We start from the raw sequence: 12,787 nt of genomic DNA, 5'->3' as shown, positions 1-12,787 counted from the left end.
ATGGTGAAGTTCACGCCGTGCCAGTTGTCGGTTGATAGAAGAATCAGAGAGGGCCCGGGACACAAGCGACAATTCGCTTCGTGTGCTTTGTGGATTTTTTTTTGTGAATCTTTGTTCCCACAAGTTGCACAAATTCAAACCAGACAATTTGGGCGACTTGTTGCGGGAACAAAGGATTTTTTCACAAATTCTGCAGTGAGTACGAAACGAACGTTCGCTGCGACCTGTTCCTCAGCTCTTTTGACTATGTATTGATCTGTATTGATATTGTTAAAGTACTCTTGGGAATTAAGGGATTGTAATGTTTAATTAAGAAGAAAGAGAAAATGGCCACAGAAATTTTGGAGTTTTTATTTTTCAAGTTAACGGTGAAACTTCAGGTGGCTGAAAGACTTAACTTTCATTATTGCCGAGTGTGGGTATGCGTGCGAAGTCTTACGCTTGGATCACAAAACGAACAAATTTCTGTCATCTACTTCGTGACAACCCCCCTCCCCCTACCCTGGGTGCCAGAGACTTTTCATGCGCGTTTTCCGGTTTCGGTTCGCCGCTCGTGGCTTCGGGTTTAAATTAAGGCCCAGTCTGATTAAGGCCGAACTACATACGCGTCGGCCTGCGGCTGACCAGGCCCGAAGCATCTTCGCCGCACACGCGAGAAAAAACCTTTGGTACCCAGGGTTACCCCCTCCTTGCCCTTTCTCATATTAGGATACCGAGTGCCTAGTTTCGCTATCTGCCAACAATAAGTTTTAATGTCGATTCATGATGGTCATTCATAAAAATACCAAAAAGTCCTGAAGTATATTCCCATTGTCTCAAATTCTCTCCAAAGTACTTTTGCAAATTGGAGTACTTCTCCAGTATTGTCGATGCACATTGTGTTTGTTTCATATATTCGTCATAACACTGCCTCCACTTGGTTGTCTTAGGCCATGGCAAATGGTCCACTACCATTTGGTCGAAGAGTTTCTTCTCACATTTCAAGTGTATCATCTTAGCGCAGTCTTCAGGACCCATTAAGGGTATGGTAACTGGAAGAAGATAATATATAAAACCTCAATTTGGGATCTAGGGGAGAAACCCGGATCGGTCATTTCGTTCGCTCTAAGGGGATGGGCCATTTCTTTGGTCCGCAAATGTTAACCGCTCCCCGAGATTTACTTCCTGAAATTTGTACACGTAGGAATTTTTTTTCGTGGTTCCTGAGAACTGAAAAACTAGATATATATTTTTTCTCTCGAGGCTCAAATATTGGCAACTGAAGCGGGAATTAAACAAATAAACTGTTTCCAGAAGGCCAGTCATTATGCTGCATGGCAAGCTAGCTGGGCCTGTACAAGAACCAAGCTTTACTTCATTCAGGGCCATACGTTCTTATCAGCAAAGTATTTCTGGACTCTCTTAATCCCAGGCTCATTGCAACCATGCCCATCTCTTTTTATAGAGAGGAGATGCGTGACGTCACGTTACCATAGTTGCAAATTTTCTGGATCTCAAAAATCTTTATTGACAGAGACGACCATTTTTATTGTCAAGCGACGTAAGTAAATTAAAGTATGTGCTGCCGTTCTGTTCCTGAGTGCAGTCATGCATAGGAAAGTCATACATGTCAACGGTTTGTAGAGATCCAGAAATTTGCTACCTAGGCAACGTGACATAGCGACTTCTCCTTTCTTACATTCGCAAGGTGCAGCAAAGTCAGTGAAGGCACAAAAGAGAAAGACTAAGAAATCGTTTACTACAAAAAACTTACTTTTTGGATGCTGGAGAAGCAACTGTTGGACCGTAGCTATAAGGCAATAAGAACGTTACAAATATACAACTTGTTTTATTAAAAAAAAATGCTCGATCTTTTTGATGGAAAGATGTTAAGATGATTTCGTTAAATTGAAATAGGAAAACTCCTCCATCGAATTTCAGTTGTGACTTCAGGATATATGAGAGTATACTTGACGTTTGGGAACAAAGATACAATTTAGCAATCTCGCGGACTGAGCAGTGCGTCGGAAATCGGTCCGTATTGGCCATTCAGAGAGGTTACGCAGGAGACTAGCCTAAGGAGGGTACTTTGTCGAAATGCACTATGGGATAGTTTTGGACCCAGTCTACTTTCCATAATGACAAAACCGAAGTCTAATTCTAATTTCGTATTATCCCAAAAGGCATAACCCATCACAGCAGATGTGCAAAATGTGCGTGTGCTAGTGTTAAAATTTAAGAAAAGGTGAGAGTGCTTAATAGTAAACAAAAAAAGGACCGGGGACAGCGTTTTTTTTAAACATGGTACATGACAGCCATTTTGAAACAAGTAGTTTTATGCCAGTTTTAGCCACAGGAATCGTTCGGGACTGTTTTTATCTACCTTTTTTTCTATTCTGATAAATTGTCAACTTGAGTCTGACGTTTGCCGTTTGCGGTAAACGTGAATCTTGATCTCTCTAAAATCTCTCTAACCACACAGCGCAAACTTCAAAACAAACTTTTGCAGACTAAGACTAAAAGAACGTTAAAAAAGTTACGAGTTCTACCGCTCCTTGTAACAAAATAAACTTGCCAAAAGCAAGCATACGTCTTTAAAATACTTTTTCTTTCATGTTATTATTTGGCCTCATATACACAGTGTATACACAACGCATGATGAAAAAAAGATACTAAGAAATATTTTTATTTTCAAATGATTTTGTCTTTTCAATACTGACTAACATATACGATTAGGTTCGATCAGAAAAGAACGAAAAAGTCGAGGAAAACTCCATAAGCCATGAAGACGATCGATCAGACATGTCTCCCTCTTCGACGGGCCGAGATAGATGCAACACGTTTTCTGACAAGAAAGAACAAGAAGTTGAACTTACCAGAATTTTGGATACTCTGTTCAAGTTGCTCGAAGTTGCTGTTAGGACACATTAACGCTTTATCTACTATAGAAGACTGGAGTAAGAGAAACCGATCTTTATCCAAAAGGATTCCTGACCCTTGTCTTTCTTCAAAGCAGTCTATTACTTTCTGTAAAAGAAAAATTTTCGTAAGAACTTTGTGAACAAACTTTTGAAAACGTTTTGTTAGATGCCTACCAGTAATAAAATTGTATGTACTTAGAAGAAGGTGTTGTGAAAACGGTGCCAGTCTAAACCGGATGATGACAACAGCACAACAACGAAGATAAGAGACTCTTTCCTTTTTAACGCAGTTCTAGATCAGAGATCTAGAGGTACTTTGGAAAACGGCTCTGTTAGCTTTGCAGTTAGTGCAGGAAGGAGACTGATTGATCGATATGTAGAAAGGGTGGGTGCTGTTTTCCACATATTGTTTGTTGACCCCGGGGAGGAACTTCCATTAGAAGGAGACGTGTATCCTTCTCTTCTCATTAAAGTGTAAACTGCAGTTGTTGGTGTCATTTAGTGGTGTTTAGAAGGAAAGGCCGATATTTCCTCATATTCATTTGGTATCAAATATAGCATTCGGCGATGATAATATCTTAAGCCCGGCAATTAAAATAACTATATATATAGCTAATATATATTTGGTTGTCTGTTTAAGAATACTATGCATGGTCACCTTTCATTATCCGAATAAGGCCATAGTCACCTTACGGGGGTCAAATAAGCCTGCCGCTGTCTCCTTTTGGGGTTTAATGTAAATTTTCCGACGGGCATCTCCGTCTCTTCTACTGCTGTCCGGTTTCGTCTTACATTGCTAACACGAGGTGCTTATGCATCAGTCAATTCCAGCTGCGCCCAGCGCCCCCCTCCCCTCCCCCTGGCTACTGCGGGACATTTGCCGGCCTTGTAAGTCCCGGGGGTGGGGCATTTGCAAATTTTGCACTGCCCGGGGGCCGGGCATTTGCCAACCCCGGGGCCATTCCCGAGCTTTTGACACGCACGCAGATTCCTATCAGAATATAAATACACAGAGGGCTTTACTGGAAAAAAAGCAGATTGGCTCATCTGTCAAGGACAGGAATAAATTGAAGAGGGTTGTAAAGTTTTATACATGCATTTCTTCATTGCTTATCAAGCCAAAATTACATAACGAAATTGGAGCTATCGATGGGAATCAACGTTTTTTGGTTATTGAATCAAATTTCTATTCATATTATTTTGAAGAACATCCTTTCATATTTATAAAACTATTCATAACATATAACTTTACAGCGCTCTATTAATTTAATGTCAATAATTTTATATCAATACTAAAACCATAAACTGGTGAATGTCGGCGTTTGAATCGTTAGAATCCTAGCGCTATTACAAAGGAAGACGTAAACTGAGACAAAAAATTGCACATTAAAATGCTTAAAATGGCACCATCCCCCCCCCCCCCCCCCCCCATTCGATTGTGAGATCAATGACAAATGTTGTAGTGTTGACGGAGGACGGGGCATTTGCCCTCTTTTTTCGTCCTCACCACGGGGGATTTGCGATCCAAGGCAAAAAAAATGCCAATACCCAGGGGTCAGCCCGGGGGCAGGGGGGGAAGGCGAGGGCTGGGCGCAGGTGGAATTGACTGATGCATAACGAAGGCCTTCTAGCATTGTCATGGATTTCTTTGATAATAATCTTTCTCTGTTTTTAGCAGCCAAAACATAATTATTATTGTTTTGAAATCAACATAATTTTGTATCAATGACCGAACTGATCCAACAAGCAAGGAGGTTGCGCACTTCTTAATAAATAAGTCCTTGATGATTGAAAGTCTGAAACTGAGGACTGATTTATCCTGTCTGTGTGACGCCGGCAGTTCTTACCTGTTTCACATCGCAAGCGGTATCAGGAAATGGCGGTTCTCCGGAATCAACCATCAGCCGATAAAGAATTCCATTACAATCTTTGATAATTTTATCTTCTTCGCTAATTTCTCCTTCGGCTACAGCCACTCGGAGAAATAATTTACAAAATGCTAAAGCTAGAGCCAGAAAACGGACCAAATGTAGTTCTGTGTTCATCTTTGTTCGACTGAAGACCCATTCAGAAGATGTCGCTAGTCTTGAATTTTCTGAGTGTAGGTGCGACTTTTTGTCAAGCGTGTCCAAAGTACCTGCCGCTTCATTGTTAACGCGTATGAGAACCACAGGAAACGAACTCAATCATCATTAATCATCTTCCAAACCTCTTCATCTGCAGCTGTGAATTAAGGAGACGCGAAATGTGTCAAATGTTTCTAACAGTGTCTGTGAAATAAAATGCTATGACGGCCAGCCTTTTCTGTTTTAACACGGATGAGGGGAGCTGTTTGCTCTACGTGCTCATCGAAATTGAAGAAAGTTAAAGCAACACTTATTTTCTGCCTTAACATTTTGAGTTAACGCGCAGGGGTTTTGTTAAGGGTATGATACATTTTACAACTTTCACTAAGTTTCATTCACTTATGCGCCAAATCTCTTGGTAACCCCCGGTATGCATCGCACAATGAAGCACAAGCCTTTTCACCAACGGTGATACCAGCAGCAGATCAGGGTGGTTCAGTGGTGGTTGATTGTGCCGATAACCCCAACTAGCGACGAAAGAACGAAACGGCAACTGTAGAGCACCTTTATCCACTGAAGAAGCTCGGATTGCGGTGGGAAGTTAAAAGTTTTCCTCTTTTCTCAGGCTCCACTAATTCGAAATTAATATACTCGACGTCCACTTTCTTCCCGCCCAAGGATTAGACATTAGCTAGAAAGATTTAGAGTCAGGTTTTCATAAAGAAATTTGTACCACGAGACCAAGTTTTTCCTTAACTTTACTGTTACTTACTGTTCATTATTTACTGTTTACTTTTTTTATTTACTATTTTCTATACTGTTCATTATTTCTTCCCTAAAATTAGTAGTTTCACGTTAGTTTTGTCCATAACGATTGGTTCGGACTGTTTTAAGGCGCACGTTTTCTATTTGGAGAAATTCTCAACTTGAATATGACGTTTGCCTGGTCTCCCTCCGGGCCGTTTTGTCGGGGAACGTTGCGTGACATTCCCAAAAACGGCTGTGAGGGAGACTAACATTTGCCGTAAACGTCACGCTAAGGGCCTGTTTACATAGTAGGGCCCCCCACCTCCATGTAAACAGGCCCTAAGTCTCTCTATTATCATTTACGATACCCTCCAACTTTGAACGCGCTTTAGGATCGAGGTAATAGAAGCAATTTCACGTGGTATTGCAGGGGACAAACAAGTGACAAAAGTTGTTTCCCATTTACATGGGCAAACCACTGGCTTCACGTCCGGACTAATGGTAAGCCAAATTCAAGACTGGTTAATTTCATCCCGGAATCGCGTTTACCATGTGTACAATGATATCAGTTCCATTTACCGAAAAACGGCCAAGCAGGCCTGAAAACTTTGAATTGAAGAATTTGCAACATTCCCTCCGGAAAAACAGGACTACTTTTCAGATGTTCCATTGCTCCTGCAAATTTTCCGCTGGATCCAGCGAAACAGTCGCGTTCCAACTGCTTTCCAATCGGATTTTCCGGAAACTTTTTGTAAATGATAAACAACCAAAATTTGCCAATACCGGTACAGTTCGAGTTTCGACAAGATTTATATCATTAATGTTTGCTGTGAAGACATTACGGTCGCTATTGAATCCAAAGAAGTAACAATGGTCGCTTCCGCCCATAATCTGCAATTATCGTCTTTAAAATGAAATATTCATGATCTGTTGACTAGAATAAACAATATTAACCGCGATTTCTTGCATTAGCGAAATTTTTTCACTTGTTTGCCCCAGAGAAACCACGTGACACTGCTTTTATCTCATCAGTCCACAAGCGGGTGCAAAGATGGCGGATATCGTGAATTCACTACTTTCATATAAACCATAATACACCTTGTTTACCCCCCAAAATTTCGCATAAGTATTGTTTTCAAATTCTCTTGGGAGGATTGTAAATCCCAAGAGAAATTGGAAACAATGCTTATGCAAAACGTTTGGGGGGGGGGGGGGGGTGGGGTACACAATGTGTATTATAGGAATGTGAAAGTAGCGAATTAAGTCTATTCTTTGTTCCGCGCTCGGTAACGCATCGCAAGAGGGGACAGAGGTGGGGTGCGGGGATGTTAGCATTAACTAAAACAAAATGATGCAGAGGAATATTCTGTTTATTTATAATGAAGATCTCGGTCAGTAGAAAAACCCTAGAATTTTTCCACCAGTGTGCTTTCTTCTGGCCTCTTCATGGTCCATGATGCCGCTGGAGGTAGTAAGGACAAGGTATCTGTAAACACAATCATACAGTTTGAATCTTGACTGACATAATTAATAATATTTAATGCCTCATCAGTGGCCTGAAAGCACCCTGATTTGGGGAGGAGGTGGGGAGCCTGGGTGGAGGAGTGGGTGCTTATTGGAAAGGATCCCAAAATGTTGCTTTACGGCCATTGCTTTAATTCATTTTAACCCTTAAGAGGTAACAAAAACCAGAGGAGTAACTAATACAGGCAAATCCCTTTAACGCTGACACCCCTCGGACTGCAAGTTGCGTGTTGTTTCCTTAAAAGTGAGAGCTGCAATAAAGGGAATTTAGTCCAGTCAAACTAAGTTATGTAATTAATTTTGCTGGGATTTAGCCCTTGATTGTATTATTGGGTGTCTGTAATGCAAGGTGGCAGCAAGGCGAGAGTTGCCTATAGTTTCCACCACTCATTCTTTGGCCAACACCCTTAAAGACCCCCCTCCCAATCCCCCCCCCCCCTCCCAGTTGTACCCTTGGTACAGTTCCTCCTATACACAAAATCCTATCATTTAAAACAATCAATTGAACAGACTACAACGTGGGATAACAAAGCCCATTACATTACATTTACATGAATATCAAAAGCTGACTGGTAACTACACGTATATGCTCACTTACCCAAACTGTCTCGATGGCAAGAGGTTGCTTGCCCACTGTTCAATATCGTGAACTTTTAAGTCATAACGAGGACTTATAACACCACACTAAAAAAAAACAAAGATGATGATTTATCAAGATGCATTGCTCTAGTCTTCATTGTTATTGCGTGGATGGATGCTAGTGAGCCTTCAGTATCTCATGTTTAAATTTGAATTCAACTTTGAATCTGCCACTTCTCACTTTGCAACTACTCGTACCGACTAATTCCTTTGTTTCACACTACTCATCACCTATTGCGCATAACACTGTGACAATAAATGTTGTTTTGAAGATCACCAATTGCTTTAAGAGAGGTAACTTCAACTTCAACAAAGGCCCCTTCTGTAGTCCAAATAGTTTTATCAGCAATTTTGATAACTCTTCCTGGCTAAACAGGTGTTGGTCTTGGGACCCACCTCAGTCCCTTTGCACAAACTGATAATTTGAAGCTGAATTTGTTTCTTTGATGTCTTTTTGTGATGAAAGGAGAATGATGACCCCTTTTTATGGGTGTTTTTTACTTGTTATGACTACAAGAAAAATATATTTAAAGGAGGTAAAAAAAATAGATGGGAGAAGTTGTATTATTTAGAGATGAATGACATGCAAAGAGACCCCTTTTTATGGGTGTTTTTTACTTTTTATGACCACAAGAAAAATATATTTGAAGGAGGTAAAAAATGGATGGGAGAAGTCGTATTATTTAGAGACGAATGATGTGCAACCCCCCATTTGAAGCCACAGAGGAGTTTAAGATAATGTCAAAAACATCTATTTTTCTTATATTTTTGCAAAGGGTCGGAAATTGCGCCTATAATGGCAACCAGAATTCAGCGGGCAACTTACCATGTAGCACTGTTATTCACATTGTTATTGTTAACTTTAACATTCACAGAAACTGATTAAAAATAATTATGATTTAGTCCCTTTCACTGACAGGTGTCTTACTTTTTACCTTGTTGATATTTTAGGAATAAACTGAAATGAGTTTTTCTCTGAAACTACCTTCACAAGATCTGCGAGCAATGCGATGTGAACGTTGCCAAGCCGCTATGTTTATCTCCAGCAGTTTATCTCAGAATGCTGCTGCTTAAGACCATGTGCTTTGAATATTCATTCAGATGAAGTGTCTGTGAAGACACTCCAATCTTTTCGTAATTTCTTGCAAAGTGGAGATAAAAAAGCTGCCAAGAATTTTGTGGAACATTTGGACACTTGGGCTATGAAAGTGAAACTGTGGATCTTTTGAAGTCTACGCTGCATATTTTTTCGCTCAAAAAGGTAATTTGTTAAAACGAAATCGGAAATGCTATACGCATGCGTTCTTTTCTGATGACTAGAGTGGGGCTCTTTTTGAACACAGAAATGTCTCAAACATGCTTTTTTACATTTTATTGTACAAGAAAATTTTTAGGTGACCGCAATTGGCCATCTGGCAGCCAAAAATTCATATTTAGTTGCCAGTTGGCATCCATAAAACAAGTTAATTTCAGACCACGTGCAAGATAAGGTAATTAAAAAGTCACATTACAGAGATATTATAGCACAAACAAACAAATGGGCCCTAGGTTTCATTATGATTTCTAGTTTTTGCCATATGATAACAAATTTTTGACGGCTGTTCAAGTTTTGAACATTTCACACCCAACCAGGGAAAATGCTTAGAATTATGGGCACGCAGGACAAAAACAGGCAGGGTGACCCCATCTTTTTGTTGCAGTTCTTCAATGTGCTATATATGGCTGTCAATTATTGTGCCAAGTTAGAAAAAAATCTGGATAGCAGATCATTTTCAAGGGAATTACCTTAAATAAAAACAGTCAAAACTCTCACAAATGACTAACGTGGTCACATCTACAGCAAATAGCTAATGTAACCTTGTTATAACAGCATTATTCACAGAACAAAAACAGGAGAGAGACTGTATTGAAAAATTAATAAAATCAAACCTTGTTCAAGCGTCCTGTCAAGTTGACTACAATTTTGCCAGCTCTATGGTCATCCACAATTTCAAATTCCCCAATATAACCTGAAAAGAAACACTTTTGTCAGTAAATTTCACACGAGTGGCTCCTAATGAACCTTTTGTGAGCTACCAACTCCTGCAAGTGAGCAACAAACACATTTTTTTTATCCCTTACTAGAGGTTTGACTGTAACATTTGGAAACCGTTCAAGCCGAACACCATAAGGCAATGATATTGAATAATAACATGATTAAATCCATAAAAAAGATGGTGCTAACAGTGAAAAAAGTTGTGACCATCAATTTCCATTGACTGATTGATCAATATCAATCAATCAAGAATAGGCCATTTGCAGTTAGCCATTCACGTGGCACCAAACCGCCACGTTGGAGAGCAAAAGTCGCACTGGAACAAGACAAACAAGACATACATAATTTGAAATGGTAATTTTCTTTGTTTGTCTTGTCCCAGTGCGAATTTTGCTCTCCAGCACGGTGGTTTTTTACCACGTGAATGGCTAGCTGCAAAGGTCCTATTATCGGTAGTTACCGACTGATTGTCTTATGTGAAAAGCAGTAGGGAGCCTCTGAGGCTAAGTTCAAACATCGAACATTTCATGTACCAAACTTAATACCTATTTGGGTTGATCCAAATTATACAAGTTTGACAGTTGATTCAAATGTCCACCTTCATAAGTCAGCCTCAAGTCACTTTCACGATGTACAATGTTCTACAATGCTTACCAATCAAAACAAATTATAGTAATTTATACATTGGATTTGGTGCACAAAAAGTTTGACGATTGAAACAGAGTTGCTCCATGGTAGAAATTCCCATGTGGGTTACTCAAACTTAATTCATGATAAGACACGTCTGACTTTCTTGATTAAAATGTCTATCTCCTCATGTACTTGATTGAAGGATTAGGCTTGGTAAGTGAAAAGTTTGACGTTTGAACTAGACCTGAGCTACTTATGTGAAACTCCTACAATTAGTCTGTAGTTGCTCCAAAGTATATAAACAAGACAGGAAATAATTGCTTATTTTTCTTGCTAACTTCACCCAGTAATCAACCTGATAAAATACAAAACAAGGAAACACCAGCATGTATGTGGCACGTTAGTCTGATTATGACCTACATGTGAAACCGTAAAAGATTAGAGTTGTTACATCTACGTAGATGTAGATGTAAAGCCATCAGCTGAGCTCAGACAACAGTTTCACAGCTGGCGAGAAATATCAGTGAAGATAATTCACATTACACCACCCAAGTGAACTCAAAACATACCATAAGATATAAATAGGACTTGTGGCACGTGTTTCTAGCACTGACAAATTTTTTTTCGTAGTTCTACAAGATTAGAAGAGGAAACAGACGCCACTTAACCTACCATGTTTCATCATAACAGTGAGAAACTTTACAATAACTTTCGATGAGGGACGGAGAAGAACCTGCCGCTTCCCTCGTCTTTCCGCATTGCAAATAGAGTTTAGAGCGTCGCTTAAGACATTAATCCGCACCATCTTGAACCCTGAGACACAAAACACTGATGTCAACAGAAGCCCTTAAACAAACTCAGTAAATGAACGTTAACGTTCAGTAAGACACAAAATACCGAAACAAAAGTCAAGAACAGTTATTGCTTTATTCAGAAATGAAGAGAATTTCTCGACAACCCTTCTTATGAAGCGGATGCAGACAGATTTTCGAGGACAATTTACCATACCTGGTGGAAAATCGCGATCGCGAGAGAGAGAAAGAAACTAGTTACTAGACCATAATATATTCCCGGTAGCCTCGCTTTCGTGATATTTGTTTCCAGGCGCGGTTCACAGCCAGCGCGGTAAACAGAAATCAACAGACTTCGTGGTCCCTTTACGATTTGTTTTTCGTTGAAATGCAAATATTTGAGTTGCTTTTAAATGTATATGCATATAATGCAAAAGATCTATGAGTCATCGATGTTAAGAACTACTTGTACATGGAGCGAGGAGGGTATGCTAGTTTATAGATGCTGACGGTTACAAATGAGCAGAGGTCTCCTGAGAGACAAAACGTTTTTAAGCTTATTATGTATGTTTGAGACTTAGTGGGACATAAACTTAAGTCCTTTTAAATTCAGATCACGTTTTGTGTGTCGATCATAGCTGAAAAGATTTATTATCAAATAGTGAAATGCTACTAATGAGACTGTCAATGACTTGCAAGAAGTGCGAATGAGCTTGTTTAACGGTGTTTTGATAGCGTGACTTTGTGTTGAGACTTTGTGAGATCTTTTGACGATCTCTTCAGTGACTGTAATGTTTACAAGAGAGAAGAAAAGAGTGGATCCAGCACGAACCAATACTAAAAGAGGTCGCAAAGGAAAAACCTCCAAGGCAGCGTGGGAAACTTTGCTTTCTACTTCTCAAAATGGTAGTTCTACACTGGTGAATGGCAAGGTGCGTTTTGGCTCTGACAAGAGGAATGGGTACCCACACGTTCAATGGTCGGATGATGATGACGACGACGATGACGATTATGATAAATACAATACTTCTATAACTCCAAATGCATCTCTTAACTTTTCGGGGAGTCGCTCTAAAAGTTTTGAAAGTTTATGGAGGTCCGCATCTGCCCAAGCAAGGTCAAATACTTCATTAAGTAGGAGTTTTGAGTCACAGGTAATGCCAGTTGAAGACTTTTGTATGCATACTGCCCAACCACCAGTTCCCAAGGAAGTTGTTAAGCAAATACGAGATGGAAATTATATTAACTTTCAAGAACTTCTTCCTGAAAATCTTGGAAGAGAAAATGCAAAGAACAAGGTGATGATTGATGAAACTGAAAGAGTGGATGATATCACTAAGTGGATTGATTGCATGGCTACTTATGTTGCGGTGTTTACCTGTAGTGATCCTAATCGAATTAGAGATTTATTGGCCTATCAAGGCATAATAACCAGATTATACCGTGAATGCCAGG

The 12,787-nt window shown here is 39.8% G+C and overlaps 3 protein-coding genes across 3 annotated transcripts in view; 1 reads left to right on the top strand and 2 right to left on the bottom strand.

The window, feature by feature from the left end:
• Window positions 1-662: 662 nt before the first annotated feature.
• Window positions 663-4,975, bottom strand: LOC140942359 (uncharacterized). Its single transcript, XM_073391312.1, has 4 exons — window positions 4,748-4,975; window positions 2,856-3,006; window positions 1,754-1,789; window positions 663-1,031 (listed from the first exon to the last, which is right to left on the bottom strand). The coding sequence occupies exons 1-4, from the start codon at window positions 4,943-4,945 to the stop codon at window positions 730-732; spliced, it is 687 nt and encodes a 228-aa protein (XP_073247413.1). The 5' UTR covers window positions 4,946-4,975; the 3' UTR covers window positions 663-729.
• Window positions 4,976-7,065: 2,090 nt separating this feature from the next.
• On the bottom strand, window positions 7,066-11,613 carry LOC140940505 (small ribosomal subunit protein uS8). Its single transcript, XM_073389485.1, has 5 exons — window positions 11,550-11,613; window positions 11,214-11,354; window positions 9,806-9,885; window positions 7,836-7,921; window positions 7,066-7,199 (listed from the first exon to the last, which is right to left on the bottom strand). The coding sequence occupies exons 2-5, from the start codon at window positions 11,344-11,346 to the stop codon at window positions 7,106-7,108; spliced, it is 393 nt and encodes a 130-aa protein (XP_073245586.1). The 5' UTR covers window positions 11,347-11,354; window positions 11,550-11,613; the 3' UTR covers window positions 7,066-7,105.
• A 285-nt stretch (window positions 11,614-11,898) lies between these two features.
• Window positions 11,899-12,787, top strand: part of LOC140941178 (echinoderm microtubule-associated protein-like 6) — a 24,558-nt gene continuing 23,669 nt past the window's right edge. The window contains exon 1 of the mRNA XM_073390151.1: window positions 11,899-12,787. This exon is cut by the window's right edge and continues 226 nt beyond it. Coding sequence (XP_073246252.1) covers window positions 12,124-12,787 — 664 coding nt within the window. The 5' untranslated portion in view covers window positions 11,899-12,123.

Source organism: Porites lutea, chromosome 6 (assembly GCF_958299795.1).
Source record: "Porites lutea chromosome 6, jaPorLute2.1, whole genome shotgun sequence".
In the NCBI taxonomy this organism is placed as follows: domain Eukaryota; kingdom Metazoa; phylum Cnidaria; class Anthozoa; order Scleractinia; family Poritidae; genus Porites; species Porites lutea.
The sequence above is the reverse complement of the archived record's forward strand: the minus strand, read 5'-3'. Positions and strand labels throughout refer to the sequence as shown.

Coding starts and splice junctions, on each gene's coding strand:
- LOC140942359 (XM_073391312.1), bottom strand. CDS start 4,945: ATGAACACAGAACTACATTTGGTCCGTTTTCTGGCTCTAGCTTTAGCA. Junction 3,007..4,747: donor CCGCTTGCGATGTGAAACAG/GTAAGAACTGCC, acceptor TTTCTTTTACAG/AAAGTAATAGACTGCTTTGA. Junction 1,790..2,855: donor ACAGAGTATCCAAAATTCTG/GTAAGTTCAACT, acceptor ATTGCCTTATAG/CTACGGTCCAACAGTTGCTT.
- LOC140940505 (XM_073389485.1), bottom strand. CDS start 11,346: ATGGTGCGGATTAATGTCTTAAGCGACGCTCTAAACTCTATTTGCAAT. Junction 9,886..11,213: donor CACTGTTATGATGAAACATG/GTAGGTTAAGTG, acceptor GTTTCTTTTCAG/GTTATATTGGGGAATTTGAA. Junction 7,922..9,805: donor TGACAGGACGCTTGAACAAG/GTTTGATTTTAT, acceptor GTTTTTTTTTAG/TGTGGTGTTATAAGTCCTCG.